The sequence below is a fragment of the Myiozetetes cayanensis genome, unplaced genomic scaffold (assembly GCF_022539395.1).
Source record: "Myiozetetes cayanensis isolate MyiCay16 unplaced genomic scaffold, myiCay2020 scf5-8, whole genome shotgun sequence".
NCBI classification, from domain to species: domain Eukaryota; kingdom Metazoa; phylum Chordata; class Aves; order Passeriformes; family Tyrannidae; genus Myiozetetes; species Myiozetetes cayanensis.
In genome coordinates, this window is record NW_026087742.1 from 77,047,825 (window position 1) to 77,063,621 (window position 15,797).

The 15,797-nt window shown below is 37.8% G+C and overlaps 2 protein-coding genes across 4 annotated transcripts in view; one reads left to right on the forward strand and one right to left on the reverse strand.

Annotated features, from left to right (window-relative positions):
• Positions 1-2,259, forward strand: part of FARP1 (FERM, ARH/RhoGEF and pleckstrin domain protein 1) — a 200,411-nt gene extending 198,152 nt beyond the window's left edge. For both annotated transcript variants that reach the window (XM_050332701.1, XM_050332702.1), the window contains exon 27: positions 696-2,259. In XM_050332701.1, the coding sequence (XP_050188658.1) occupies positions 696-777 (82 nt within the window). In that variant the 3' untranslated portion in view covers positions 778-2,259. The remainder of the gene's footprint in view (positions 1-695) is intronic.
• Positions 2,260-5,680: 3,421 nt separating this feature from the next.
• STK24 (serine/threonine kinase 24) overlaps positions 5,681-15,797 on the reverse strand; it is a 56,808-nt gene continuing 46,691 nt past the window's right edge. For both annotated transcript variants that reach the window (XM_050332703.1, XM_050332704.1), the window contains exons 6-11: positions 15,043-15,228; positions 14,646-14,791; positions 12,792-12,915; positions 12,042-12,110; positions 11,031-11,167; positions 5,681-8,743 (exon numbers count right to left, since the gene is read on the reverse strand). In XM_050332703.1, coding sequence (XP_050188660.1) covers positions 8,707-8,743; positions 11,031-11,167; positions 12,042-12,110; positions 12,792-12,915; positions 14,646-14,791; positions 15,043-15,228 — 699 coding nt within the window. In that variant the 3' untranslated portion in view covers positions 5,681-8,706. The remainder of the gene's footprint in view (positions 8,744-11,030; positions 11,168-12,041; positions 12,111-12,791; positions 12,916-14,645; positions 14,792-15,042; positions 15,229-15,797) is intronic.

The window sequence follows — 15,797 nt, forward strand, 5'->3', positions numbered from 1 at the left end:
GGAAAATCCACACCTTAAATAAACCTCCAATTCTTCACAGAAGCAGCTGTTCCTACTACATATTTATGCCACTTCACCATGTAATTTTTACACTTCCCACTGAACTTCAGATACATGGAGAGCCAGGGAAAAGGCAGTACTCCTCCTAATTTGTGGTTTGCAGTTGTTCACACTGAGAACTAATTTAATGATTTTATATGAAGCATTAAAATGTAAAAAATCCCAAAATCCTCATCAAAGAAGTTTATTCTTAAGTTTTAGCCATGTCAGTCTAAAGCTATAAATAAAACAAATTGTGGGGAAGAGGTGATAAATGAAAACATAAAATCCCTTTCTCAGTTCTAGGAAAAAGTAGATATTGCAGCTAAAGTACATTTTTTCCACTCTCGAATTAAGAAAAAAAGTTTGGTGTCTCCAGAGCAAGTAAAACCACTACTAAGCTTGTGAGTTTTGGGTCCCACACCTCCTGCCTATTCTCTCTAAAACTCCTTCCTATAGTGGCTGTCATTTGGATCCTCTTGACCTCAGACAAGAAGTCAAGTAGCAAGTATGAAGTGAAGTAGCAAGTAAGATGCTCCGGTGGACATCAAAAATAAAACTGTACAACTAATAGCGCAGACCAGATCTTTCGAGAAATCTTCCCATTGGGAATTGACCATTTTTCTGTTTGTGTCTCTCCTCATGCCTCCTCACAGATGGATGGAAGTGATCCGAAGTGCCACCACCTCTGCCTCACGCACCCGAGCTCTCAGTCATAAAGAGCCTCACGCCTATTGATGGCTTAACAAGCCGCCCTGTTGATTGTCCAGCAGCTGCTGATTTTCTAGAGGACATTTGAAACTTTTCTCCCTCCATGTTTAGGAAAACTTAAAATTTGGTAAAAGAGGAGAATAAATATGGTTTTGCAGAAACGTTCACAATTCATCAGCAAAACTGTTTAAGTTCTCTGTATATTCAAACTAGCTGACCATCATCCCAGTGGCTGCAGTTCGTTTCATGTCTTGTATTTTGTCATTCTGTGCTGTTTTTAGCTTGTGCCAGTATTAAAATATTGTCCTTATTAGAGTGCCAAATGCCAAAAGACATTTTGTTGCCTCAAAGATTGCACCTAAAAAAACCCCAGATGACTGAAATCTGAAAACTTTCTCCTCTGAGGCAAACACTTATTTCTTCTCTTTTCATAAAAATATATTATTTTTTTTTACCATGTTAATCTCTAGACTGCTGGATTTCTAAATGTAGATGGACTTTCACAGTATAGAATATAATTATATATACAGCAAGCAGTCTAACAGGAATGAGATAACTTTCAGATTTCATGTTTTTTTTCCCAGACTTTCTACATTTAATTAGCACGGATTTACTAATTTTCTATCTTTAACAAGGAAACAGTTTACAGCTTATTCTCATTTCCCTTTGGGGTTACAAATCCATGTGGTATAAATAAAGTATAGGATTCTTATCTAACCATTTTCTTGGTGCAAAGTTGACCAAGTTACCTGTTGGCTTTGAAAAGTGAATACTACTTGCAAGATGAAAAATTTTTAAAATAATCCAGTGCAATATTATTTGGGCTGTTAATGTACTGTGAATGGTATGTACAAGAAGAAATTAAAGGCTGTGGTGACATTCTGCTGTTTGTTTTACGAACTTGAAAGAAAACCTGTATGCTACAAGAACCGCAGCTATTTGTGATTCATTTGTAGAGTGTTTCGGTAACTAAATTGCTCTAAGCTGAAGGTACTACTGAAGCCTCAAGTTTTCATCCTGCTTGCTACACCTGATTTTCAGTTTCTTGTTGGAATTTCAGTCTGTCCCTCTCGCCCCTGGGGCTCAGTAGACAGAAAGCAACTGCTACAGCCTGCAGCAGAACTACCCATCTCACATATCTGGCTAACAGCTGCTAGCACAGCATTTTGGATAAGCTGCTGGTCCACTTAGAAGCTTGGCAGCACTACATCTACTAGGCTTAGATGCTTTTCCTTGTGTTTTAAGAAACACTTTGTCATGAGGGTGATGCAGAACTTCCATTATTGGAAGTTTGATGTGCTGGTAACACACCTATCACCATTATGGGCCTTTGAGGAAACATGGTGCTAGGCAGAGGGGGCCTGAATGTTGATCTGGGAAATGAAGCAGGGACAATTCTACCCCTACTTTTTCTTCATCTTTGTTAATGGCTTACCTGTGTGCAATGTATAAAGCAACTTGTTACAGCTTTGCTCACAACAAAAGGGAATAAAATACCTCACAATACTATCGTATAAATTGCTGTTTCAAGACAGTAAAGCTTTCTTTGTATCACCCCTGACTCCAAACAAAGCTATACTCATGCCTCCATCCAAGAAGAGGAGGGACTCTCCTAACCCCTTAAGATAAGCAGCAGTCCCCATGGCCAAATCCAAGCACATCCTGACAAAGGGAAAAAAACTAGTTCCCTGTACTTCTTTCCGTTGCAGGTAATGCCCTGGGCAGGTTATGTGTCACAGTTGCTTTTTAGCTTAGCTACTGCCCCTGACTCTCAGTACCAATGCATTAATCATACCTACCCTACAGCATCACCTATGGCTAGGATATGCTGAAGGACAAATTTAAAACGTGGATGGGAAAGTCTGAAACCCATTTTCCCAGTTGCAGGCCCCACTGCCTTGTCTGTTCCAAACTTGTGCCTCTGCTCTGTAGTGCCAAAGCAAGTGAGTTCAACCACCTCAGTGAACCAGCAATGTACAGGAACTTCTGTGCTTCAGGACTGACCAGGAATGTGAACAACAGTCTCTGTAGTGAGGAAAAGAGGAAATAACACAGCATAGATGAACAATTACCCAAGCTGCAGCCTTATAGACCTGGAAAAACAAAGCTGAAGAAGCAAGAGTACTTGATGTTGCTACGAAGTAAAAGACTGCAGACATGATCCCTCCAAAATTATTACTGAGCTGTAAAATAGTGTATCTGCAACACCTGACAAGCCAGTCAGGGCCCTACATCTGCCCTTCAGAAGTGTTATCCGTAACAGTGAAAAGATTATTTTTTAAAGGAAATTATATTGAGGGGCATGACCTTAATTCAGCCAAAACTGAATTTTAGTTTAGATCCCTGAGGCTTGTTGGATACAATCCTCGTTACTGCTATCTGCTGCTGCAGTTTATTCTGAGCTTTCAAAAGAAATGACACCTTTTCTCACTACGCTTAATTTTCATACAAAAGTAAATTTGGAGAATAAGGTAAAGCTCAAGATACACTGCTATTTATCATAACAGCAGAGACCAAGCTAGGCTGTTGATTCGACTCCAGAGTACCTACCTGATTCATCATTTTCACCTTTTTGTATTCTCTTTTCCCTAAAGAAAAAAAGGTTTAAAATAAGATTTTTTTTCCTTCACTACCAGTGTGATTTTTTTACATCTGTTTCTTTAAATGGAACCATGTGAACTGCTGTCACTTTGCTAGCATTGTTTTAGTTCTTTATTCCCAAGGTTAACCCAAACCTGAAATGATGGTAAGAGAGTAAAATCAACTGTGACAGCTGTATCTTGCAATCAGGCGAAGTCCATGTGTGTGAGTAAAACTCAGTGTATACAAAGCTGCAATATACAACCACTTATTTTTAATCCTGATTCACATCATATTGCTGCCTGCTCAGCCAAGCAGGGCTTGCAGACAGGCAGGGGTCACTGAGTGCCATGTCAATAGCCATGACTAAACACACCGCTCTCAGCAGCAGAAAAACCTCAGACTCGTCACTCCAGGAGATTTACTCTTGGTGTTGTTATTATTCACCATGAATAGGTGCCAGTTTCAAATAATGAACAAATAAAAACAAAACAGGAACTTAACTGCCGTTTCAGGTTGCACCACACGCAATGGGATGAGAAAAGCCTGGACTCCTGTGGACTTTTTTTCCCACAAGACTACACATCTCCACTATTTATCCTCTGTCTAATTTAACCTTCATTAAGATGTATTTATTAATATACCTCAAGCCTACCTGTTTTCAGAAAATTTTAATTAAAAAATGTTGACACCTTAATGCCTTTGTAAATTCAGCTGAAAGCAGCCAAAAATGACAGACTGAAAAACAAGTTGGCAGGTAGGGTAAAACATGCTGTGATTGCAGAAATCTTGGTAGGTCTGACTAAAGGAAAGAGGAAGAAAAATTTGGTTTAGAGACAAAAATCAGGTGTAATAGCCTATCATTCCATCAGCCACGAACAAAACAGAGAATCAAGACCTGAAAAGACCCAATTTTGACCATTCTGTCTTTTTATACAGGACCAATTACATAACCTTCTCCCTCAAAAGCAAACACAATTATGTATGTGCAGGCAACCCCAGTTGCTAGAGCACATGGACATCCCCTCTGCCCTGGGGGCACAGGAAAGTTGGTAGGAGGAAAAGGAATAATTTGCAATGTGCCACACATACAGTTTTTAGCAGCTGAAAATAGTAATGAAGTATAATTACAGGTGTGCAGCAGTCTGTCACCAGTTAAAGGTTAAACCCTCGGGGGTTGCAATTTGATGGGAGCACTTCATCAGTTTCACTTGGCTGGCAGGATGGGGACTACAAAGTGGGTTTTAAATTGTTGCCATCTGTAAATGGTACAAATTTTGAGAGGATTACCGCTAAAACCCAAACTTATAGACTTTCTGCTTACCATTACTGATATGAGGGCAATAACTGCACCAGAGAACATCAAGAGTATCCCCTCTTTCGAAGGGATCCCGAATCTCATTTTACTGACCGCTCAGGTGTTAACATTTCATCAAACTTTTCCTTCTTTATTTCTAGGTCTTGTAGTTTACAAGGAGGTTTATTATGTTAGTGTAAAGTAAAATTTAAATACACTGCTATAAACAGGCAGCATTACAGAAAACAAGACATACAATTTATTTATCCTCTGTAATCATGCTTCAGTGGTGGCAGGAAACCACTAAATACAATTTGTCTATGGCATGTGCTCAGTGCAGTTACTAGCACGTCTGCAAAATACTGTTAAAAAGAACAAGCAGGTTTGTGCTAATACCATAAGCTCCTCCCCAGCAGCTTACAAAAACAATTCATGATTGCCCTGATCCTTGCTTTACACCTGTGCTTACCAGCACTCCAGATAATCTTCAGATGGTGACATTGAAGGAAATGCATTTCTGCCCTCAGAAAAAGTAAGGTTAATGTAAAACTACTACAAACTGGTACCACATTGTTTAAAAAGTAATACGTAACGTCACGTAAAGTAGTGAGAGCTGGATTAGAAATTGCACAAATACATTAAAAGCACATTAAAAGGCAGAAGAAGGGGTGATGGTGGCTACAGTAGGATGTGAACTCGCACTGTGTTAGCTGCTTTGCAGTGAAGTGCCAATGCCCCCAGCCTTACCTTTCCCCTCCACCTGCCCCTTCTGCACAGCGGGGGCAAAACCACCCCACTTAGTCTGCTCCGTAATAATTGGTTCAGCCGCCTGTAGCCACACAGGCACACACAGAATGTTTGGAGCTGCAGAGGAACCGTGGCACTTGGAGAAAGAGCCGCTTCATTCTTACACCAAAAGCATTCTGTGCACTAGTGATCATACTGTCATCCTTCAGTAAACTGGCCATCAACTACAAAGTGCAACTGCAAGGAAAATTAAGTTAAAAAAATAGATTAAACATCTGATACTTACAAAAAAAAGCAAGCCTTCAGTTCAAATAACTGATTTTATTGTTTTTAAACAGTGAGTTTATTTACTGCCTAATCATTAAATCCCTGACAAATAAGCAGTTCTACTAATTTAAATGTTTGCATAAATAGAGATAGCTTGTCTTTTAGTATAGTCAAGACTGCGTGAAATACTACCTGCACAGAAAAATCATCAGTGCAACATCGTAACACAGACATGTTTTTAGGATGAAACAACCTCTCAAAAATATCAATACACTTCTTTTTCTCTGAGAAACTGAGGCGGTGCTTCTTTCAAATGAAGCTCCTTTTCTGTTACTAATATAGACCTGATTTTTAAAGCATCAATACTCTTTTCAATAGCAATTGATTGTACTTCTACATTCAAGATACAGCACACTTGTTTTTTCAGTGAATCTCAGTTTAAGATAGTCTATATTTAAATAATCTATATATTACATATAAAAATACACATCTCTACCATAAATGAGGTCTTGTCTTCTTCTAAATGCCCAAGCCTTTTGGCCAGCTGCCCTCACTGCAGGTCTTACTCATCTTAAGCTCCAACATCAAGCTCATCAAGCAAATTCTGTCACCATCTATTCAGAGAAGTATTTCCTCAACATACACTCCTAGAACACAACTAAAATGAAACTCAAAACATCTATGTATAACTTTTCAAATGAGTGTTCAAAAAGTGCACCTTAGAATTTGCTGACTGAGAAATTCTTAACCCTTAACAATCAAGTCAGAACCATAAATTTAACTTCCTTGCTACGTCTTAGAGTTCTGTCCATCTCCAAGTCAGCTTGCTTAATTTAATTTCCAGTCCTTACAGTAACAGATGACTAGGGAATAGCTTATGTTGATCAATTTGTATTTCCAGTGCAAACACACCTGTTGATTTCCATGTGCTGTGACAGCACACAGATCTACTGAAGGGCTGAATGTTCTAATATTAGACATCAACAGGTGGATTTCCCACTGTGCCGTATTCAGATGCACATTTCACAATAGTAGTGCTAAATTTGTTTCCTCAAGGGTAAGCCTATCCTTAACACTTAAGAGCACACAAAACAACACAGTTAAAGATATTAATCAAAGAGGAGCTATAAAACATTGCTCAAATTTATGCACTGTTCAATTTACTTAAATTCCCTTAGTCATAAAGGAAAGCCATTACCTCATTAGCTGGCAAACGTGCTGTGCCTAGGAGCATGGTCACAAGATGAACACACATTCACCCATTTCCTTCAACCTGGGCAGGAGCTTCCTAGCTCTGTTTACAAGACAGTGTCCTCTAACTGTTAAATTCTTAAATTAATAAATTAAGGCTATTAATATGCATAGACTAAGGGCTACCATGGAGATATGAACTCCTGCAAAGAGACCTCACCAGCTTCCAGAATGTTTAGCAAACCTGAGCCTTTTTGTATCAAGCCAGATAGATATGCCAATACTTATAAATGTTAATCCTTTCTGCTCCAAAGCTTCTATCTATATTAACAAAAAAAAAAAAAAAAGGGAAGGAAAGAGAAAAATAATTAAAGAGGTAAGTTACCTCACTGTCCTCACAGTCATGTAAAGCATAAAATCATCAATTTCTTCATTAAAAAGAAGGCAAAAATGCTCTCTTAGCTACTGGAATAAGAAGCACCTGAATATAGTCTTGGTGAAACAAACCAAGGTAAACCTCAGAGTAATACTGTGGGGGGAAAAAAAATAAAAATAGCAGCTACCTAAGTCAACTGTGCATGTAACTAATGAACTAACATTATTATCTCCAAGATCTATAAAGCCTGATGTCAGCTATCTAAAAGCCTTCACAGGAACAGTGGAAATGTCAAAATTCAGAATTTTCAAGAAGTAACTTTTCTCTGGGTAAGCAAGCTAGCACAAGGACTAGCACATAGCACTTGGGCTCAGTTTTGCAGCCTTTGTGTCCAACATCTGTCACTTTTGGTAAAGAGGTGCACAGATCAAGGCAGCGAGACCGAATAGTGCATCTATGGATAATTTTTCTTCTATGCTGCAAAACATTAATTTTAACGATAAAAATAGGCCTGATAAAGAAATACTTGCCACTGCCTCAGAGTCAACACCTTAATGAGATATTTCAGAACAGATGAAGGGAATAAAGATTTATTTGTGCGAGCATTCAAACATGTTCAGGTGAAAAAAAGATTGTATCTGAATTTCACAAGCTTCACAAATATCTGCTACTAAAATTGAACAATCGATAGGGTTCAGAATTTGCATTGGCACAATTTAAAACTGAAAATATGAAAGAGCTCATTCTTCAGGAAAACAATTTAAATTTAAAGCTTCAAGAAGCCAGGTGTATGAAATTTAAAACAACCATTATTAGAAAGCCAAGCTCAGAATATAGATAAAAAGAATGAAATACTGGAGAAACAGAATAAAATTATATCTGTACTGAGGTACAAATAGAAGATTCCATAGTACAGGATTAACTCTTTCAATGGCAAATACTTCACATACAAAAATCAAACCAAGATTCACTTATCACATAAGTCAAACTTTACATGTAATAAAGGCAAGGCAATACTCAGTTATAGCCTGTCAAATATTTACCCCACTAACATTATCTACAAAAGCACTTTACCATTTTGTACACAGTGATTCCTTATGCACATTGAAAGGCTTTCTGTTAAAAAAGACATTATATACATATCTGTACACAATTCCAACAACCATGCTCCATCTCCCAATGGAATTCTTAAAGCAAGATACCTGAGGTTTCTCAATATCTTCAATTTCTCTATCACAAACCTAGATATACATTTCAGATTTTACAAAAGGACACCTCCCTGGAATATGTGCATTATCATTTTAAAAAATTATAGCTTTAAGGAGCTGAAAAAGACTGCCTCCATCAAAAATACTTAATTTTCACTCTTGCACATTTAGGAATGTTCTTCCACCAAAGGACTTTCCAGAGACTGAAAGGCAGAACAACATTAGAGTGCGTGCCTTCAATGCAGACACTGTGGGATCTCTGTTGTCTTAGAAAAGTCAGGAACAGTATGTCAGTAGGATGAAGAACTTCCTCCAGCTAGTGAATATCTGAAAAGGAAAACAAATAGTTACTGTTGCGACTTTCAGAAAGGCATTCTACAACAGGCAGCAATGAGAAGTTATTCCATTTTAGGCTGCGGAAGTTCCAACTTCTTCCTTGCACAATGACACTCACCTCTGCTACCACACTTTAAAGAAAGAGCCATAGAGGTGAACAATGTGTGAAATACACCCTGTTAGAGTATCACTGCTTTCCTAACAAACAGGAGCAACCTGTGTTTGTATTACTGAGCAGTATATAACGATGTAAGAACTCTGTACAGTGGGGCAACATTCAGTTATTCCAACTTTCCTACTACACAAGTTTACATCATAATCTTTCCAAAATATTACTGAGACAGGAAACCTGAATTTCTTGATCTGAGCAGATTCTTAAGTCATTCAAGGAAAGAAGCACACGTTTTAATCACATTAAGTTTTCAGTAAACTTCATCAAGCATCCGAGATCAAAACTGGAGGGAGAAGGTAACTGGATTCACTCAAGTTACTGGGCAGCCTGAGACAAACTTGCAAAATCCACCTCTAACCAATCATAAGGGGAATGAAAATGTTATTAAGAAATGTTGTTGAAAACCTATTTTCAGGAATTAGCCAGCAAATTGAGAGGCTGTTATAAATTGGAAAATGAACGACTTAATAATGTAACACAGTGTATTTCCAGTAGCATTGAAACAAGAAGGAACTATCTTTTCAGAATTTGACTAGCTCCAAAAATAGCTTTATCCACAAGGGAAACCTACTAAGCTATGGAATGGTTCAAACTCACTTTTAGTCAGGTATCACGCCACTCATTTCTTTCACTGCCTTGCTGGAAGGAGTGCTAGCCATGATCCCAATACGAGCTGACTATCCTCCCTGAAGAGACAGTTCACCCAGATGTGACTCATCAACAAATAATCTCTGTGATTAATTCTTTATCTCCTTCAAAAAGAACAAAATGTCTGCCTCCACTGTTCTCAGACATTACAACCAAGAAAAGCAGTAACAGTCCAAGGAAGCAGAAGAGAAGGAAAACAAAATTCTAAATAGGTATATAAAGGGTTCTGACATCTTTCTCTTAGGACAAAAATGATGACTGTTGCTGTCAGGACAGGAACAAGTAAGATCACCCCCAGCATCCCCAAAAGTGCCCATGTCTGGGCACTGTCTCCACATGGTGATTTTCAGCTTCAATTGCAGCATCAACTCTTTGAGTTGTTCTCCCTTCCAGGAATGTCCTGTACCAGATTGATAGAAATATGATACTGAAATATTGAGCTGATGAAAGACTGAATTCCATTTTGGAACCCCTAATGGAAACAAACTGAGATAGAAGCTCAACTCTTTTAAGTCTGCCAGGATCAACTGAGACAGGACAGGACATCTGCCATTAGGAGTAACTTTTCAGCACTAGAGAATGCTGACTGGGCTTCAAGCAACAAACACGATTGCTTTGCAGATTTCTTGGCATTGTTTTTACTGAATGAGAAAATGTCAGCCTGGCAACCCTCTGCTTTAACTTCAGAGGTGGTATCAAGGTGTAGTTACAGATAGTGTAAAAGAGACACCTGCTCAGGATGATCTTTTTCAACGTAGTAGTCCATGATTAACCATTGCCATGAGTTTTTTCAAGTACCAAGCAATCCAACCTGGATGGTGTAAGATTCACAAAGTTATGGGCTCCTGGATTCAAGGTTGCATTTAAAGCCTCTTCAGGGAGTAATCTGAAATTTATACCTGTCATATTTTCTTGTGTTGTATTTAAAAGAACAGAAAATTGAGTGTTTGGTAAGAATATATTCCTAACTGAGGCAATTAGAAAATCTCATATGAAATTTGGCCTTTTGAAATAAGACAAAATGTTGGTTTTGGAGATGCCACCAGAAGGCCACACATACTGCCTTTAATGAATGAACAAGGAACCACTGACTCTGTGACTGAAAGAAACAGAGACCAACTGGACAGTCAATTTATTCAAGTGGGTAAAAGGAACTAGAAGTGACACAGAGCACTCTCTGCAACATACACCCAAACACTAAGAAAGCCTGTGTGTCCCTTATGTAAACTGCAAAGGGAAAAGGCTGTCCAGTCTCATTTGACACACAATATGCCTACCAACAGGATGAATGTACATATGTGCTATCACCCGAAGCTAGAAATTAGAAGTACTGATACTTCTTGCATAAACTGCAAGCACAAGTGGTTTTCTTCTCTATTAGAAATAGAATTAATTCTTCCAGCCTCACACAAGTCAAATATTTGTGGAATCAAACCCATAATGAAGTAGTTTCATTACCTCTGAAGCCTCTGCACGAGGTGTGACACCATGTTATCTGCAATGCCTGGACAAGCCTCTTCAGCTAAATAAATAGCCTTTCTCAGTTCTTCTATGGAATCTGTGTTACCACCACACACTTCACTCTTCTCTTTCAACTGGAAGAAAACCAGGAAGAAATATATTAATAAGATATTCATAAATATTCCTATTTACAATACAATGCAGAAGCTTGTTTGGAAGCAACCATCAGGGTTCACAATGTCAGGATTTGACTTTCATCATACATCCTCACATACTGAAGACGCTTTTTCATCTCGAAGTTAGTCTTTGTAGTACTTATCAGGAGGTCATTCATCTTCACAAGTCTTCAATCTTCACACATCCTTTTCAGCATGCTCACGGCCAAAAATTATGAGAAAGTATCCTAAGATATTTACCTGTAGCTGTTTGGCTTCAAGATGTGCTTCTTAAACTTAATTATACATACTTTCACACCTATAGCTTATACATACACTGCAGAAGTTTTATCAACTTTTTAACATAATCAAATCTTCCTACATTTGTCTTTCCCTTCATATATTCTTTTTTAGATTTATTTTTAAGCATTTGAGAAAAAATATAAAATATAACTTTAAGTAAGGAAACAAAATACAGTTTTCAACACTGAAATTCAAAAGAAGTTCTTGCTGGTCTGGTCCACAGCCATATCTTGGAACTTAAAATTTGTAATAGATGACTATATAAAGCAGTGTTAAAAATAAAATGCTGTAATCCAAACACTCACACAGCTTTTTCATGTTCACTGCTTTAGGCTAGCATGGTTGATGTTACCACCATCCATAGGAAGTATTGTTAGAAGTAAAACACAGATCTCAAAAGCAGACACACGTGAAGGCAAAGGACTGAGCTAAAACTTAACACATCAAGTTGAAAATGGGTTGCAGCAACCTTAGGTGTCATTCATTATATTTTTCATTTTTTTCAGAGACATAAATCTTGCAATTGTTAAGTTTTAAAGCAATAACTTACCTCTGCAAATAAAGGGGATATAACTGTAGACAGACATTGGGACAGGGGCCTCTTTGGGATATCCTTTTCCTTTAAAGAAAACAAAATTCTGATCAACTTATTTTTCCGGAAAAAGGCATCCTTATCATATTCCAATTAAAGACAAAATATAGTTCCAGCATGCTACCCTTTATGAAAAATCTTTTTCCATATACATGTATATAAAAGGCTGAATTAAAATTTGAGGCTGCACCACACCAAAGACATGCAAACTCAAAATCAGAAGGGGAAGAAAACCCACAATCCTACTTAGCACGTACTAACTCACAGACATGCTAATATTTACTAGGTTCCTCCCATATGATACAATACTTTTCTTATATTTGTCCAGACACAGGCACATTCTATTCTCTGCTGTATTGTAGTCTTTTTCCCTAAAACACCAAAATGTCCTCCCCAAAACTGGTTTTAGTTTACCATACAGAAGGAAGATTTTAAAAATACAACATTGCCTTTTCTTCCTCCAGTGGTAATATTACACAAACTAGAGAAATATTAAGGTATGTATTTTGTCAACTACAGAAAGAGGGCACGTTTACAGAATACCCAAACTTCAAGACTTACTCAAAACATTTTGTGAAAGGCAAGTGTAGCCCTTACATTTTTAGCAAAAGTTTTGAAAGTTTTGCAATTTAAATGCTTTTAAAGGCACAAAATAAAAATCACCCCACCACCAATCTCCTGGTTTTATAAAGTCAATACTTTGAGCACCTTGTTTCTTTGCAACTCCAAAGGCTGGGCTGCCCCATTCTCTAGATTCTTGGGGTCTTTTTCTCTTATTGTAAAGATCCACTCTTCTGAATCACTCCCACCTGAAGCCTGACCATCTGCTTCACTTCAAGGGAAGGAAAAAAGAAATACATAGATTTTATTACCTACACCTTACTGTTGACGCTCATTCAATATACATGCTAAACATAAAAACTGCAGTCAAGGCCAAGATCAGATTCTATTGGGCAGGCCACTAAGTATAAAGACAAGCATGAAAAGTAATGTAGTTTATCGTCTGGGTAAATAAAAAAAAAAAGTAAACAAAGATTCTTCATTAAATGTAAGGAAGTGAGGCTGTCAATTTTCCAAGTTCCATTAAAAAATAACATAAAGTGTTTTATCGTTATCTGAAAACTGGCTTTAGCAGAGTACCTCAAATCATTAGGGAAAGGGGGGGAGAGGAGTGTAGGAATTAGAATAGAAAATTAATTCACTTTTTTGCTTAGAAAAAATAGCTAAGACACTAGCTTGGAATACCTTTGTGGAAGACCATTCACCACTAGCCAGTTATCAAGGTAAATTTTCCATTTAAAAAAAATTGGCTTAAAAATACAGATACAGAGTGATTTTAATAAACTACTTTACCATCAATCAATCTTTTGCCTCACTGTTTGTGCATGGCACAGGAATTTTTTCTATAACTCCTGCTAAGTTAAAAGAACAAAAATATTTATGCTAACACTAATCAATCACTGCAACACATTTCTCCTCTCACTACTATAAATATCATTCCTACATTCATTTCTTTCTGATCTGTGAATTAGGCATGATTTTCAAGAAAATCACCAACAGAAACAGCACCTAGTAGCCACTGTATAAAAAGTATTTAATGCAGCCTACCAAGTCAAAAACCATGTGACCAGTGTAAGAAAATTCTCCAAGATTTCTGCTTGAAGTCATATGGAACGTCTCTCTGTCACTGAAAGAAGTGGGTCTACCCTCCTTATATACATTAGCTCTAGCAACTTGATCCAACAGAAGAAATATTTATTGATTTGAAAAATTAGTATTCCAGCACGCCAAATCAACTCACCCTTTAATCACACCTAATGCAAGGACTGCTGTGAAAGCAGAGGAGGGGAATCCAGGCTTAGACAGAATGATAAATTATCTCATAAGCCCTCAACAACAACTCTATTCTACTACTCTCCTATACCAGGCTATCAAAATTGGTCTGATACTCCACAGGAACCATGAACTGTAATCTCAAAGTTCTGTTAATAACTGATCTGAGAACAGTTTTAGGACTAGTAACTAACCTTCCACATTAGCCTTGGTTTGGGGCTCAAACTGTGGTCACTGGAAGTCATGAAGTCACTAATAATGTAAACAAATATAAAGCTGTAATGTCACCCAAGAAAAGAACAGCCTGATGTTTGCCATTAGCATGTGTCCTGGAATTTCAGAGAATAGTCACTTTTTCTTTATTATGAGGAATTTAATGCATTTGTGAATAAACTGTAGCAGCCTCTTCACTAGATTTTCATTCATACAACGTTATTTGGCTTTGAAGTATGAGACCTTCTGCTTGCACAACTGCTGACCTTATGTCTAGGAAGGGCCCTAGACCCCACAGAAAACAGAAGGTAGTACAGAATATGGGCCAGAAGAATTGTTCTCAGTGACTGTTACTTGCACGAAATCCCTTGCAATACTGAAATTAAGATTTTGTTAGTTTACCAGGGCTGCTAAGCTGAAAAGCTAAAAATAGCAGAACACAGGAATGTATGTGCTAAAAGTAACTACTTGGCTCCTGTATTTACAAAGGATATTCTACAGACTCATCAAACTTACGTATCTGAGTCATCAGAACTGGAGTCATCGTGACTTTGTTCAGACTTCCATCTCTTGTGCCTATCAATGAGGTCAGTCAGATAAGAAGTTTTCTTTGAGTTTCGTAAAATGAATTTGTGTTTTAAGAGCTCTTTTGCAGTAGGTCTCTTTAAAAAAAAAGGAAGAGAGGGGTTTTTTTAATGCATTTGAGAGTATTAAGTGACCCACTATAAAAATGCAAAGAAATCCAGACTTCAGTCTTGATAAAAAAAGATTTTAAATACATATAGTATCTAAAAAAATACATGTCAGATATGTCACACCATATTAGAAAAGTTGACATTACATGAATTACTCACGTAATTCACGTAAACCAGTCAAGTTCTCTACTATACACTGACAAATAGATGAAACTCACAAAGCTTGGGTCCTTGTTTAAGCAGGCCTCAACAAATTCTTTGAGGGATTTACTGAAGTTTCCTTCCAGCGTTGGTGGATTGTTCTTAGGAATGAGGAATAAAACCTTCATTGGATGTAATTCTGAATGAGGTGGTTCTCCTTTTGCAAGTTCTATGGCTGTTATGCCTAATGACCAGATATCTGCCTGTAAGAAATAATGCTTTTAAGATTAGGTTGGAGAAAGAGAAGTTGGTTTGCTATCGTAGTTTAACCCAGCATCACACAACTGCTTGCTCACACTGTCCCTCAGCTGGACGGTGGCAAAGGAGGAAGAGAACTTGAAGGGTGAAGGTGAGAATACTTGTGAATACTTATGAACAGCTTAATAACTGAAATAAAAGGACAATAATTATAAACGGTAATGAAAAAGAAAATAGAGATAAATAAAACCCAAGAAAGGCAAGTGAAGTAAACGGAAACAAGCGCTCACCACCAAGTGACAGATGCTCAACCAGTCCCTGAGCAGTAGATCCCACCTCACTTTTTATTACTCATCACAATGCCATATGCCAGGGGCTATCCCTTTGGTCAGCTGCCACCAGCTGTCCCAGCTATTATGTTCCCTCCCAACTCTTTGTGCACCACCAGCCTGCTCACTGGTGGGGTGAAAAGCAGAAGAGGCCTTGACTCTGTGCAAGCACTGCTCAGCAACAGCTAAAACATCCCTGTGTTACCAATACTGTTTCTAGCACAAATGCAAAACACAGTCCCATA